The 15,906-nt window shown below is 35.3% G+C and overlaps 1 protein-coding gene across 2 annotated transcripts in view; it reads right to left on the bottom strand.

Annotated features, from left to right (window-relative positions):
* Positions 1-235: 235 nt before the first annotated feature.
* DENND6A (DENN domain containing 6A) overlaps positions 236-15,906 on the bottom strand; it is a 46,679-nt gene continuing 31,008 nt past the window's right edge. For both annotated transcript variants that reach the window (XM_084903060.1, XM_084903061.1), the window contains exons 11-20: positions 14,912-15,007; positions 12,541-12,635; positions 10,361-10,426; positions 10,207-10,271; positions 8,529-8,618; positions 5,260-5,313; positions 5,041-5,150; positions 4,747-4,849; positions 3,508-3,582; positions 236-2,413 (exon numbers count right to left, since the gene is read on the bottom strand). In XM_084903060.1, the coding sequence (XP_084759186.1) occupies positions 2,282-2,413; positions 3,508-3,582; positions 4,747-4,849; positions 5,041-5,150; positions 5,260-5,313; positions 8,529-8,618; positions 10,207-10,271; positions 10,361-10,426; positions 12,541-12,635; positions 14,912-15,007 (886 nt within the window). In that variant the 3' untranslated portion in view covers positions 236-2,281. The remainder of the gene's footprint in view (positions 2,414-3,507; positions 3,583-4,746; positions 4,850-5,040; positions 5,151-5,259; positions 5,314-8,528; positions 8,619-10,206; positions 10,272-10,360; positions 10,427-12,540; positions 12,636-14,911; positions 15,008-15,906) is intronic.

Raw genomic sequence — 15,906 nt, 5'->3', positions numbered from 1 at the left:
AGGACATTTCATAATCAATACATTGATAAGAAGACTATGAGGTCACTTAGTTGATCTATCTATTATTAAACTGGACTATTCACCTGTTCATAGTAAAGTGAACAAGAAGAAGGTTTTCATTTGAATTTAAACAAGTACTTTAGAATGTAAAAGGAATCACATAATACACATTTCATTTACAGTGCATTTTTTCAAGCATTCCAACCTCACTCAGAAATAACACAAGATATTCAAGTGTTTTAAAATCAAAGGCCTTTAATTCAGTTTTGAGTAATGACCATAAATGCCTTCACAAAATATCTTTATCACTGAAAACAGAAGGCACTAGGCATTACTTAACACCCTGAAGCAGTGATTTCTTCTGATGCTGGTGGAGATAAACATTAAATGGCAGATTTTAGATCTTAGCAATGTCTCCCAAAAAAAGGGGGGGAAGGGTGGGGGAACAACTCTGAAAACCACACAAAAAATTAAGTGACCAGTCAGTCTTTCAGGTTCCCAATGAAATTTTAAATTATTTTTTACAAGTAATTCAAAATTAATAGATAAACCAGGTTATGTATCATAGGATTTTCAACATTTGTTCGGTTTTAGTTAAATACAGTAAATATAAAGATAATTATTATGCTAATTGGCAGCCTTTGATACTCTTTAGCTATGCAAAATAAACTTGAAATGATACATCTGTAGTGGTATAATTTAAAAGATCCTTGATATGACACTAACAACTTTCAAATTCTAGTCACACACTGCATATAAATTGTGAGATTATTAAAATACACCTTTTGAAAAATAAGATGACCATTTATACCAGAAAGATATGAAATTTAAAAGCAGTTGTCTTTTCCATAAGGATAATTATTGTTTCACAAAATAACTCATATGATCTGAGGCAAATGATTTTTTCAAATGCCATATTCTCTCTATGACTTTGAGGTATGCTTCAAGAGACTGTATAAGACCACAGTTACAAACAAAAAGAGCCTTCCTTGGATAGAGAGTGCACTTAGTAGTTATATTAACTGAAAAGGATAGCTTCCAAAGCCATTTCTTTTACAAACACAGTTTGGATACTTAGACGGTAATTCAAGATGCAGCTATTTACATATGTGCTATGTCATGTGTGCCTTAAAATACTGGCTTTTGCAGGACACTCCTATTCAAACATAAACCAAACAACTTTGGTAGAATAAACCAAACTATGATCTTCTGTTTTTGGCAAGGTAGTAAAAACAAAACAGAACAGAAACAAACAACAAAATAGCTGAAACAGTGATTCAGGTAAAGTTCCCATGTCAAACACAGTAGAGAAAGTGTTCCGAGAAATATAAATTCAAGGGGAGGGAACCCTAACAAACAAATAATGCTGAAAAATCAGTCTTATAGTCACTCAAATCACTACCACATAAAAGGTTTATTAATGCCTTTGAAATAAGAATAGCTCAGTTCAAAAAAATAGCTGATTATGAGATTTATTATTAGAATGTTTTTGAAAAACATCCAAGCTAATTAACTTAAACAGAAACCAATTAGTAAAGGGTAAGAGGAAATTAACTCTTCCATAATTAATATTAGATGCCTTCTTGCCTTTGTAGAAACTAATAAAATAAAATTTGAAAATAGTATAGAAAATAATGAAATGTCATGACAATTGGGGGGGGGGGGGGGGAAGGATACCATGCCACTACTAAACATGATGGGAGGCAAAAAACATGTTTTTAAGCAATTATTATGCAAAAGTATGTCTTATATAATTACATATCATAATTAAGAAAAAGCTTCAAGACTAGCAGCTAGATTTTGTGAAATATGTACGACAATGGAAGGCACTACAAAAGCATTAGTTACTTCTAACTACAGTCAGACAGTTCAGTCCTTGCCTTCTTAAGAAGGTAACCAGTGTAAATGTTATTTTTATATCCCCCTGAGTTTTAACATGATTGGGCAAAACAGCACCAATTTAAAAAAAAAATCTGCAATGCCAGCACTGCAGTTTAGAATCACTTATACTGATGGTCCCACAGGTCTCTCATAAGAGCACTTTAAAACATGATTAAAAATATAGAAATGCATTTCGGTGTTTCAGTATTAAAGTGGAACCACCACAGATAGCCATTTTTTAAAATAATGCACTAAAAAAGTCAGTATAGTCTTTCTACCCTGTAGCTAGCATTGCAGCTCTTTTCTTCTCCAGGAGATCTCCTTTGTGCGTCCAGGTGAAATGTCAGTATGCTTCCTGATGCACACACAGTCCTTTCTGGCTGGAAAACCCTGGCAAATATCACGTCATGCTTGTTTTGAGCAGGATGCTTTGTAGGTCCTCTGGCAATGCTAAGATAATTGCGTCTATGTGTCCCCGTAACTTTTCCATAGTTTCAGGTTTCACAGGTAAGTGCTCTCGATCAGCCTGCAACTGTACAAGAAACATTTGGAAGCATTTAAATTATCCTCTGAGTCTGTATTAATACATTATGTTTTCTAAATAAACATTGTTAATAGTCTAATGATTTGGACACTTCAATCAGAATTTACAGAAACTGTGAAAAAAAAGAACATGCCATTTAAACAATATATTGTTTGAGTTTAATAAAAAACTTCCATGTAAATTGATAATACGTAACACCTATCATGTGGTATTAATATAAGTGACAATAATTTTGTAGCGCACATTAGACTCCGTGTAAATACTTTTAAAATATAGGTGACGGTCCATGATGTGACCCAGATGTAACCTTTTTATTTATTTTCTATTAATTTATTTTATTTATTTACTTTAGAGAAGCAGCGATATGTTGTTCCACTTATTTATGCTTTCACTGGTTGATTCTTTAAAAATTTTTTCCCCATATGTTTTTATTGATTTCACAGAGAGGAAGGGAGAGGGAGAGATAGAAACATCAAAGATGAGAGAGAACCATCTTAGGCAGAAGGATATCATTATGATCTGCTTCAGATATCAAGTATTTTCAATCAAGTCTACTATCAATCTCAAGTCCTCTCATTTAAAAAGATAACGTCTGTGCTCTAACCAGGCAGTTCAGTTGGTTAGAGCATCATCCCGATACATAAAAGTTCAATCTCCAAGCAGGGCATCTTCAAGAATGTACCAATGGCCTGGCTGGTGTTGCTCAGTGGTTAATTGTCTACTCATAAACCAGGAAGTCACAGTTCGATTCTGGGTCAAGGTACATGCCTAGGTTGTGGGCTCGATTCCCAGGAGGGGGTGTGCAGGAGGCAACCAATGGATGATTCTCTCTCGTTATTGATATTTCTCTCTCTCTCTCCCTCTTCCTTCCTCTCTCTGAATTCAATAAAAATATATGGGGGAAATATTTAAAAGAATGAGCCAATGGAAGCATAAATAAGTGGAACAAGTTGATGTAAATAAATAAAATAAATTAAAAATTCAAAATAAATAAAAAGGTTACATCTGTGTCACATCATGGACTATCACCTCAAATACGAAGAAAACATCTTCACAGATCTTTGGCTGTTTCGGCTACATACCAGCTTACTTTTTAGCTTCAATACAAGGTCTACTGTTTCTACTTCTGTGTGTTTCTGGGTCCAGAGAAGTAAATCCTAGAAAAACAAACAAATCCCATTTCAGTTAAGTGCTCAAAATCATCTTCAAACCACACTATTTCAAAAGATAAAACTCCTGAGAAGGACAGAAACAAAAAAGAGAACAGGGTATTTATCCCAGATACAGCATGACAGCACAAAAATAATTCTGTACATGATATTCTAACATTGTTAATTAAATAATTTTCAATATTAGCCAGAACAATTATTGAATATTTGTCAGTAAAATAAAATGTAAGAACCTTCTTTCTAAGGTAGCCCTTTTAGATCAATCATAAAAAAACAAAACTGCAATTCAAAGTACAATCAGTACTACCTACCCCCACTAATAGTGAAGATTTTAATTTATAAGGAACATTGGCTAAAAAATGAAGAAAACTGTGAACATGAATATAATACTGAATGTAAACTTCACATCTTCAAATAAGCTCTTACTGGACTTATTTATGGTTGTCTTCATCATACTCCTCTTAAAATCACAATCACTGTGAGTTTATGATTAGAAAGTTAACACTGAGGCTAGCTCACCTCAAACTAAATACAAATGAGAATTAGACTATCCTTTGTCTTTTCACTTAATTTAAAATAGTATGGTAATATATTATAGAATATAAAGTCAGTCCAAATACAGGGGGAAATATTAATAGTAACCGCAAGAGGTTAAAAAGGCATGCTGGAAAAAATTTGGATCCTGACTCCATCCAGTGGTATGCTGGAAAATATTTAACAACCAAAAAAAATGGTTTGTAGCATTTGCCAATTTCTGTGGTATAATACTTCCACTGTAGTCAATTTTAAACTACTAAGATCACTGAATGCAGAACACGGAAGAGATGTACAGTCAGCTCTTATGAGCCAATGCAAGTGGATTTTGGCTCACTGCTAACTCCCCTACTTTACAGTAATGTGATCAGAAGCAAGTCACTTAACTTAATAACCCTCAGGTGTCCCATAATGCAGATCATAACACACCTACTTCAACGAAGTGTTGTGAAAATTAAGAGAGATTTTCCACATAGAGCTCCTTATACATTCCTTATACATATATAGCACAAGAGTTAGCTATTACTAGTTATATCCTCCTAGCTTCTAAGGATAACTTTATCTTTTTTTTTTTTTTTCAATAAATGTTAATATCACACAAACATGCAGTTCTCTAACCTCTTTACAAAGAGCTTCTAGATGGAGTGCCTCCAATTTCTGGGTCATTTCCTTCCGTCGGGTCTTGAACCAACCATCAAAATTTGGTGATTTTAGGAAATGCCTATAAAAATAAAATTTAAAACAGCAAAGTTTGATTATGACTTACTTCCTCTCGTCAATACTTTTCTTACCTATTGCTGGAAGAACCATGTGAAACAATGTAATTTTTAATAAAAGAATATAAATTCAAGTCCAGCTTTTTGTTTTTTCTTCTCAAAAACAAAACTGTACAGATGGGTAAAAAAGACTAACCGGTAAAGTCCAATCCAATCGCCTTTTATTCTAGAGGTCAACTGAGGTCCTGTTTTCTCAAGTGTTTTCATAAATTCTTCTGGAAGGAATTGTCTTAATTGGGGTGGACTCTATAAAAAAAAAAGGGCATACTATATTTAAAAATTAAAAGTGCTATGTTCTAAGAAGTTAATTATAGTTAGAGAACTCAAATAGGAATTTAATTTAATATGTTTATACCTTCCATGGAGAAATACTTTTCTGCAAAGGCATTAAGCTTGCCACATATCTTTCCTAAAACCAAGAAAAAAACATCAATCAAGTTAGTTGTTCCAGAGAGTCATCACAAGCGTTTTATTAAATAGACCATCTTAAAAGAAATAGGTTTCCAAGATTTTGAACATATGATCTGGTTATCAACATCATCATTATTCCCCATAGTGGAATATAAAGTTCAGAATGAATTTAGAAGTCAGACTTTCAATAAAAATATAAATTTTAGATAATCCAAGGAACTACACTTAAAAAAAATAAAAACACTTTTTATTGATAGATTTTAGAGAGAGGAAGAGAGGGTAAGAGCAACATTGATTTGTTGTTTATGCATTTATTGGTTGCTTCTTATATGTGCCCTGACTGGGGATCAAACCCACATCTTGGTATATTGATAGTCAATAAGGATGGAATATGCTAATTGAATGCCCTGCCCTAAAAGATGGCAGTGCCCACAGCCAATAAGAAAGTAATATGCTAGCTGAAATTGGTTTGGCTCAGTGGATGGAGCATTGGCCTGAAGACTGAAAGGTCCCAGGTTCACTTCTGGTCAAGGGCATGTACCTTGGTTACGGACACATCCCCAGTAGGGGTTATGCAAGAGGCAGCTGATCGATGATTCTCTCTCATTGATGTTTCTAACTCTCTATCCCTCTCTCTCCTCTCTGTAAAAAAATCAGCAGTCCTGTATTGTGAGAGGGTGGGAATGGATTTTTGCACACTGATTTTGTACCTTACAACTTGACTATTTATCGTTTCAAATAGTTTTTTGGTGGAGTCTTCAGGGTTTTCTACCTACAGAATCATGTTGTCTGCAAAGAGTGACAGCTTGACTTCTTCCTTCCCTATTTGAATGCCTTTTATTTTTCTCTCTTGCCTTATTGCTCTGGCTAGGATTTCCAGCAATATGTTAAATAAGAGTGGTGAGAATGGACATCCTTGTCTTATTCCTGTTCTTAGAGGAAAAGCTTTCAGTTTTTCACCATTGAGTATGTTATTAGCTGAGGATTTATCATAGATGGCCTTTATAATGTTGAGGTACTTTCCTTCTATTCCTTATTTAGTATTTTACTTTCCTTCTATTCCTATATTTAGTGTTTTAATCATAAATGGATGTTATATCTCATCAAATGCTTTTTCTGCATCTATTGATAAGATCATATGACATTTATCATTCCTTTTGTTAATGTGGTGTATTACACTGATAGATGTGCATTATGCTGAACCATCTTTGTGCCCCTGAAATGAACTCCACTTAATGGTGATACATTATTTTTTAGATGTATTATATTCGATTTGCTAGTATTTTGTTTAAAATTGTTGCATCTGTGTTCATCAAAGATATTGGTCTGTATTTTTATTTTTTTGTGTTATCTTTGCCAGGTTTTGATACCAGGATCATAGTGGTCTCACAGAATGTGTTAGGAAATAATGCTTCTTCTTCAATTTTTTAGAGGAGTTTGAGAAGGATAGCTTTTATTTATTTTTTTTTAAGAGTTTTTTTTTTTTTTAAATATATTTTATTGATCTTTTACAGAGAGGAAGAAAGAAGGATAGAGAATCAGAAACATCGATGAGAGAGAATCATCGATCAGCTGCCTCTTGCACACCCCCTATCGGGGATGTGCCTGCAACCAAGGTACATGCCCTTGACTGGGATCGAACCTGGGACCTTTCAGCCCGCAGACCGACGCTCTATTCACTGAGCCAAACCAATTTTGGCAGAGAAGGACAGCTTTTAAATCTTTGAACATTTGGTAGAATTCACTGGTGAAGTCATCTGGTCATGGACTTTTTTGGGGAGGATTTTTTTATGGTTGTTTCAATTTCCTCACTACTGATTGGTCTATTTAGATTTTCCAATTATTCTTCATAATTTAGTCTAGGAAGGTTATATAATTCTAGGAAGGTATCCATTTCTTTTAAGTTATTAAATTTGGTGGCATATACTCTTTCATAATATTCTAGTATGATCTTTTGTATATATATGATGTCTGTATACTGACTTCTCTCTAGTTTCTCATTTTATTTATATGGGTATTTTTCTTTTTTTCCTTAGTGAGTTTAGCCAGGGGATTGTCAATTTAATTAATCTTTTCAAAGAACCAGCTCTTTATTTTACTAATTTTTGCATAGTCTTTTTGTACTCTATTTCATTCAATTCTGTTCTAATTTTTATTATTTCCTTTCTTCTGCTGACTTTGGGTTGCTTTGTTCTTCAAGATATGATGTTAGGTTGTTTAAGATTTTTCTTATTTCTTGAGAAATGCTTCTAACAATATAAACTTCCCTCTTATTACTACTTTTGCTTCATCCCAGAAGTTTTGACATGTTGTAATGTCATTCTCATTTGTCTATATATCTTTTGTTCTCATCTTTTCTTTAGTATGTTGTTTAAATTCCATGAATTTGTAGTTTTCTTTACTTCCTTTTCGCAGTTAACTGGTATTTCTAATTTCAAGACATCATGGTCAAAGAATATGCTTGATATAATTTCAATCTCCTTAAATTTGTTGATGCTAGTTTTATGATCCAACATATGGACTATCCTTGAGAATAGTCCATGTACATTGGAGAAGAATGTAGATTCTGATGTCCTAGGATTAAAGGTTCTGTAAATGTCAATATATCCAATTAATCTAGTGTTTCATTTAAGACCTATATTTCTTTCTCTCTCTTTCTTTCTTTTCTTTCTTTCTTTCTTTCTTTCTTTCTTTCTTTCTTTCTTTCTTTCTTTCTTTCTTTCTTTCTTTCTTTCTTTCTTTCTCCTCCCTCCCTCCCTCCCTCCCTCCCTCCCTCCCTCCCTCCCTCCCTCCCTCCCTCCCTCCCTTCCTTTAGTTCTGTGAGGAGTTGTTTTAAATATTTTGGTGCTCCCTGGTTGGGGGTATATATTATGTTTTCTTGATGTAGAGTCCCCTTTATCATTATAAAGTGTCTGTCTTTGACTTTCATTATCTTGAAATCTATTTTGTCAGATATAAGTAGCTTTTCTGTGGATGTTATTTACTTGCATCTAAAGGGCTCTATTTTTTATTTTTAATATTCTTTATTGAGATTATTACAGATGTCATTCTTTTTCCCCCCATAACTCCCTTCCACCAAGGGCTCTATTTTTCATCACTAAACACATGAGCAGACAAAACATACACCTTAAGATAAAGTTTTGGTGGATGGGAAAAACATTCATATCCTCTTCAACAAATCATTAAATTAAGCAAATGTATATATTAACTTACTAATGGAATGATGAAGCTTTGTGTCAACTCCAAGAAATAACGTCGCAGAATAACGCTTTGAGCCTCAGAAGGACGTTTCTGTTGAACACCCTTAAAAGAGAAAATAATAAGGACCATATATATATTTATATATATTTATATATATATAAAGTCTGGTATCAGAGAATATAAAATAATGGGTAATTATAGAGTTCAACTGATACATGAAAAAATATATGCATATATGGTATCTAAATATATAAAAGCCCAGCAACTGGAACGGTAGAACTACCAAAATGACCAGTGGCTATAATGTGCGCTGTGGCAGCCAACTGGCCTGACCTGGGCCCTTATCACCCCTCCCCCCACCTGCCCAGCCCCAGATTGTCCCCCAACACCCAAATTGGGGGTAGGGCCAGCCGGTCAACCACCTGTGGCCCCTCCCCCTGGTTGGCCCTGCCCCCAGTTGGCCCCCCGTTACCCCAATCAGGGGCAGGGCTGGTAAGCCAACAACTGCCCCCACCAACCCAGCCCAATGGGCCCCCATCAAGGTGGGCTAGCTAGACTCCAACCGTGTACGAATTTGTGCACTGGACCTCTAAAGTATGTGTGTGTACATATGTATATATGTATGTATGTATATATATATATATATGTGTGTGTGTGTGTGTGTGTATGTATATGTATGTGTGTGCGCGCGCACGCATATATATATATATATATATATATATATATATATATATATATATATATATATATAAAACACTTGATATAAAACAAACCCTAGATCCCCAGTGGGGGGTGTGCAGGAGGTAACTAATCAATGTTTCTCTATCATCGATGTTTCTCTCTATCCCTCTCTCTTCCTCTCTGTAAAAGATTAATAAAAAATATGTATATTAAAAAAAAGATATGCCATAGTCCTTTAAAAAACAAAACAAAAAACCTATAACTTCATCCTGAAGTAATTTCATCTAAAATTTATTATACAATATACTGTGAAAAAAAGCCTTACAAAAAAATATGAACTATTCACCATACTTAAAAATATCAGTTCACAACAAAGACTGTTTTTATTTCATAACTGCTGTATCAATGCTATTTATATTTTCTAAAAAAGGTTAACTATGCTGCATTAGATGCTAAGCTACCTCATGGCACAGTCCACTTTTTCACTATAACTTCCAAGTATCTGGCACTGATTTGTAGTTGTACGTGGCCATAGTTGCTGCTACTGTAGTCTCCTGATTTTTAGGAAGCATTGATTCAATAGAGAGACCTCATTTCACAATATCTATATAATAAAAACCTAAGCAACCATTAGGGCAAATCGACCTGTTGCTATGATGTGCACTGACCACCAGGGGGCAGACGCTCAATGCAGGAGCTGCCCCTGGTGGTCAGTGCACTCCCACAGGGGGAGTGTCGCTCAGCCAGAATCTGGGCTTGCAGCAGTGGTGGTGGGAGCCTCTCCCACCTCCATGGCAACGCTAAGGAGCACTGAGTAGGTGGGCAGTAAGAAGTGAGAGTTTTCAGACTGAGAGAGGGTGCAGGCCGGGCTGAGGCACCCCGCCCTCCAGTGCATGAATTTTGTGCACCAGTCCTCTAGTTATATATATATATAAAGCACAAATTGCCTAGTTATATATTGTATAACTGAATAAAGAAATTTAAATTAGTAATATGAGCAAATAATTACCTTCTGTAATTGCTTTATGATCTCTTCATCTCTATTTAGATATGGCTTATAAGACGTATAAACTCCTAAGAAGAAAACAAGGTAAGCAGTAAGTTTTTATTTTTTTAACAAGTGCCCAATATGTATATATTTTTAAATTAATAAAAGTTAATACCAGGTTTAGAATCCAGAGTCTTCAGGTTCTTCAATTTTTTCACTTTAACCTGTTTAGGAATTTCACCTGAAAGATATATTAGAAAGATTCTTAGAATTATTCAAATTTCAAATCACAAAAGTGGAATTTTATAAGATTAATAATCTGCTGACTATTACTTAGTCAGGGATATTGTAGCTAATGTATTCTTCCTAAAATCAATTAATATTAAAAAGTTTGCCCTAGCTGAGTTGGCTCAGTGGCTAGACTATCATCAGATGGACTGCAGGGTCATGGGTTCAATTCCAATCAAGAGCACATACTTCAGTTGCAGGCTCGATCCCTGGCACATGTTGGGACATATGCAGAAGGCAACCAATTGATGTGTCTCTCTCACATAGGTATTTCTCTCTTTGTCTATCCCCCTTCCATCCACACTCTTAAAAAAAAAAAAAAAAATCCTCAGGTAAGGATTAGTAACAACAAAATATATATATTTAAGAGTTTATAACTGGTACTTTAAAACTGGCTAAAGACAATATTGATTACAACATTACAGAAAAAATTTGTGTAAATTACATACAATAGGTACTTGATCTTTTGTTAATGTCTGTCATTACTTAAATGTTCCCTTTGTCACTCAACTTGTAATTCAAAATATTTGTATTAAGTATTTAATTTTTTTATTTTCTTGCACTGTTTGTAACTTTATTATTTATGTGCCAATACACATAAAATATCCGTTAAGAGTAAATGGAATTAAAATAACTCCTAAATTAGAATACAGAAGAATTTAAAGGTTCCCCCACACACATACACACCTCTGCTTTTGCATTGTAGGAACTTACACTGCCACCAGGTGGTGATAGCGTATGCCACAACCCCAGGTCTGATTCAAAGGTGAACAGGACTCCTGAGCAGGGCTGCCGTGAACAAACAATTCCTGCAGCATATGCATTGGGGTTCTAGCCTTGAGGTCTAGAGAAGCTACAATCTAAACCACCCTTTTACCTGGCAGAAAAATACCTCAAGATAAACACTTAAAAGTGTCATACGCACATGAAATGTAACAGGCTTTCTTTCTCTTTTCCTTTCTCTAGCCTTTCCTTCCTCTCCCTTGGTCCTAGGTCTTTTAAATGGCCAATTTACCTGCCTGAAGAGATTTCTCAGATCTTTATCTGCAATGAGCAATAATATTAGCTGTCAAAATATCATAACAAAATGAAAAATTCAGGAATGTCCAGTGAGAAATGTAAGAGGTATCATTCAATTATCTAGATGTATAAAACTTCCAACTGCAGAATTCATGTATTCATTTAAAAACACTTTTGAAACAGCTACCCCGGCTCTTCCCACCATCTTGGAGCTGGTGGAGGCCTGCTGGGAACAGGACTTCTAAAACAACAAGTATGTGTGGAAGGCTGTGTTCCAAGGCCATGACTGCTGGATATAAGTAGGCTCTCTGGAACCAGAGTGAGCATGCCGTTTTCTTAAAATTAAAGGTGTTTATGCTCAAAATGAAACTGAATTCTATCTGGGCAAGAGATATGTTTACATGTACAAAACCAAGAACAACATGTGACTCTGGTGGCAAACTGAGTAATCTGGGGAAAGGTAACCATGCTCATGGAAATAGTGGCATGGCTCATGCCAAACTTGGAAGCAATCTTCTTGCTGAGGCCACTGGCCACAGAATCCACATAATGCTGTACTCCGTGAGGGTTTAAATTTATTGAAAATAAAACAAGTAAAAGTGGATTTGTTATCTTATTTAAAAAAGAAAAAGCCACCATGAGCAAGGTATATATATCTTATTTTCTTAAGGAAAGCACAACCTTTTGATTACTTCTTTTATCAATATCAGTATTACAGAAATGTATAATACTTAGTCAAGTATTGGAAATCCCTTTTTAATTGGGCTATTTATAAAAAGTAGCTTGTTTTTGAGGTTTCATTTTGCTATCATTCATTCCATGTTTATAACTCTAAGTACGCTTTTTTGGTAGGAGGAATGATGGTTACACCTGCATATTTTACTGAGAAGTTATGCTCTTCTCCAAAAGCCCTTATTCAGATTGCCTCAAAGAAGACTGCTATCAGCATAATTAAAAAGTAACCAAAAAGTAAAAACAAAGGGGAAGAAATAAACCTGCTCAGCCACATTATACATTAAAAAGCAGAACACCGAGTTCATACTTTACCTGCTGGTTTAAGGTCTCCTATTCTAATAATGTGTGGCCAGTGCTGAAGTGTTTTTGCAAAAAAGGGGTTGGTTACTCCTAATATGACTGAAGGCCTATATAAAAACAAAACAAAAATGAGGTAAGAAAAAGATGGATGTTCCATCAGTGAAGAATAGTTTACAATTTCTTTTGAGTGAACCATAAATAAATTATCTTTTCTTTCATTCAATGTATCTACACTAATAAAAGAGGAAGATGCAAATTGTATCTTTGTGACGCCCACCAGCCAATCAGGAGTGAGTATGCAAATTAACCCAACAAAGCTGGTGGGTTAATTTGCATACACAGGCACTGAGCGGCTGGTGGCAGGGCCACACCACCATAGCCACTCAGGGCCTCTGGGCAGCATGGGAAGGCCGAAAGGCAGCTCCAGGCTGGAGCAAAGGCAGTGCCAGCAGCCAGGGGAAGGAAGGCCCATTCTTACACAAATCTTCGTGCATCAGGCCTCTAGTTACATATAAACTACATGCCAGACACCATGTTTAGCACTAAGCATATAAAGATGAAAAGGCATAGTTTTTCTAAAGCACACAGTTAAAAGGGATACATACTGAATTATGATGCTAGAAATGATAAAACAGTGAAAATGGTAAAAAATGTACAATAATTACAGGAGACATTATGTCTACCATGGGATTAAAGGATGGCCTCATCAAAGAGATGACATTTGCACAAAGATATGATTTAGAGTTCTTTGCCAAATGGATAAGAGTAGTAAAAATGCTGCAGGAGAATGAGTAGTATGTGCAAAGCAATGAAATGCGATCATGATCTGTTTGTGGAACTACAAATAGTTCAGCATTTCTAGAGCACAAAGTAGAAATAAAAGTAGCTGGGCAGTTGCTGGCCAGATCATTAAGTACCAAGTTAAAATGCTAAGAAGTTTAGATGTTATCGCCAGCGTTTCCCAAAATGTGGTACGCGTACCCCCAGGGGAAAGGAAGAGTTTGGTGGGGGTACGCGTTGCACCGGAGTTTGGTGGGGATATGCACTGCACCGTGCTTAGCTGCACCTAATTCTACGTTCTCATGAGTATGAGAGGTATCCAGTGTTACGAAAATTATAGAAGGGGTACACATATGTTAGAAAGGCTACTCTATGGAAAATTTAGAAGATATCCTATAAGGAGGGGAAGAGGTTTGAGAAAAATCAACAGCCAATATGAAAACAGACAGGAGGACTGGGAAGGGAGCTTTGGAAAGATTAGGATGATGAATTGACAGAATTTGGTAAAACTTGATGTGCACCCTATTAAGGAGAAATTTATGACAATTTAGGTTTTGATAACTAAGCAAAAAGTAATAGTATTCATGAAAATATTAAGAGGCTTGGGATTAGGTGGGGGAAAGGAAATAAAAAGAATTGTTTAAACATGTTTTGTTTTAGGTGACATTAGATGTTCAAGTAGCAAATGTGGTTAAAAAAAATAAAATTTGGATATATAGGTCTGGACCTTATAAAGATTTTTACTAGAAAAATAAACTTCAGACCCCGGTATATATGTGTTAACAGAAGTCATGAGTACAGATAAGATAGTATAGAAACAATTATTAGTATGAAATCAGAATTCAGAACACAACACTGAAGAATACTAACATCTAAGAGGTTGGAAGAGAAAGAAAAGTCTGCACAGGAGAGTGAGATGCACCACCAGACAACCAGGTAAGAGTGGTATCAGGATTAAAATATTTTCACGGTCAACAGCTTAATTGTTATAAGAAAGGGAAAATGGGCAATACAGTACGCACAGGGTCCAGCAGTGAAAAGGGCCTTACTGACTTGGGCAAGAACAACGTCAGTTGAGATGGAGAAATCAACATGCAATGGACTGAGAAGCAACCAGGAAACCAAGAAAAGGAGAGAGTAAAGAGAGGTTTTCATTGTTATTCTAGAAACTTAGCTATGAAAAGATGAGTAATAGAGCAGGAGCTAAAAAAGAAAGAATAAGATAATTTTTCCCCTTTTACAGACTAGGAAAAATATTCATGTTTACATGCTAATTCAATGAAGAGGAAGAAGAAAATGGAAATTATAGAGCAAGAAGAGATAACTGATACTACAAGAGATCCTGAAGTATGAAAAGAAGAAAGAACTGACAGTATAGTTGGGTGGCTATTAATGACAATATAGCTCCCACTAATAAAATGAATCATTCAAAGAAAATAAGATGCTGACTCTGGAAATGGGAACCAGCAGCTCCTTAAACCTTACTTTATAAAATCAGTCTGCCAATAAGTTCAAAATTTAAACTTTTAAATTATTACTAAAAATGACTCTGCAGTTTATAAAGTTAGTAATTGGTTAATAAAAAGTTTCTTTGTTTACTTACGGGGCTTGAGTACGAGTAGTATATTCTTTGAATTCACTATCATGAATAGTGAAATAAGGTCGGAAGTCACTGAAGTACTTCAATGGAGAAATACAGCTGTGGAGCGAGAACATGTAACAGAAAGGACACAGAAATTAAAGACCCTGCTCAATAAGCATAAAACATCCATATACACAATATACTCCTAATGGGATAATGTATCTATTTCAATAAATGGCAAACTCATTTCTGGAAACTAGAAACCAAATGGAAATATATTATGTGAAAGGACATATTGAAAGAACATTGGACTTGGGGCAAAATATAAGGTGAAATTCTGATTCTATCATATGCTTTTTACTAGACACTGACCATTCACATTCCTAATATTTTTCAGGTGTCAACTTTGTGTATGTCAGAGATTTTCAACTTTTTTCATCTCATGGCACACATAAACTAATTACTAAAATTCCATGGCATACCAAAAAATATATTTTTGCTGCTCTGACAAAAATAAAAAGGTGGGTATTTTTTTTTCTTCAAGTTATAAGAGAAAGTTTATTTAGAAGTTACCGAGGTAGTAGAAGTGAGCCAGCGGGGCTGCAGCGGCTCAGGAAACAAGTTACAGAAGCAACAGAAGGGACCTTAAAGCTTAGCAGAGGAACAGGCGAAGGGAACGCACCTAAGGGAAGGAGCGGAGCTGGGTGGGCGTGCTCCTGAAAGGAGGAGCACTGGTATAATTTTGATTCATTCACACCGAATGGCTATAGGTGTGTTGGCTATTGTCATTTTTTAATTTGACAATCGTAGGGTAAAGAGGTCAGTACCCCTGACTAAACAGTCAGGTATTGCGTGTTTGGGCACATGGTTGGAAATCCCTGGTGTAAGTAAGTGAATGTGCTTGTTGCTAGAAAAACAAGAACATGGTTCCAGCCTTCATGAAGCCTGATTAATTTTCTCATCTATAAATTGGTGCTATAATAAGCACTAACTTCTTTGTGCGGATCAGTGCAATA

Source organism: Pipistrellus hanaki, assembly GCF_964339955.1.
Source record: "Pipistrellus hanaki genome assembly, chromosome: 13".
Classification (NCBI taxonomy): Eukaryota; Metazoa; Chordata; class Mammalia; order Chiroptera; family Vespertilionidae; genus Pipistrellus; species Pipistrellus hanaki.
Note: the sequence above shows the minus strand (reverse complement) of the source record. Positions and strands in the feature narration are given on the sequence as shown.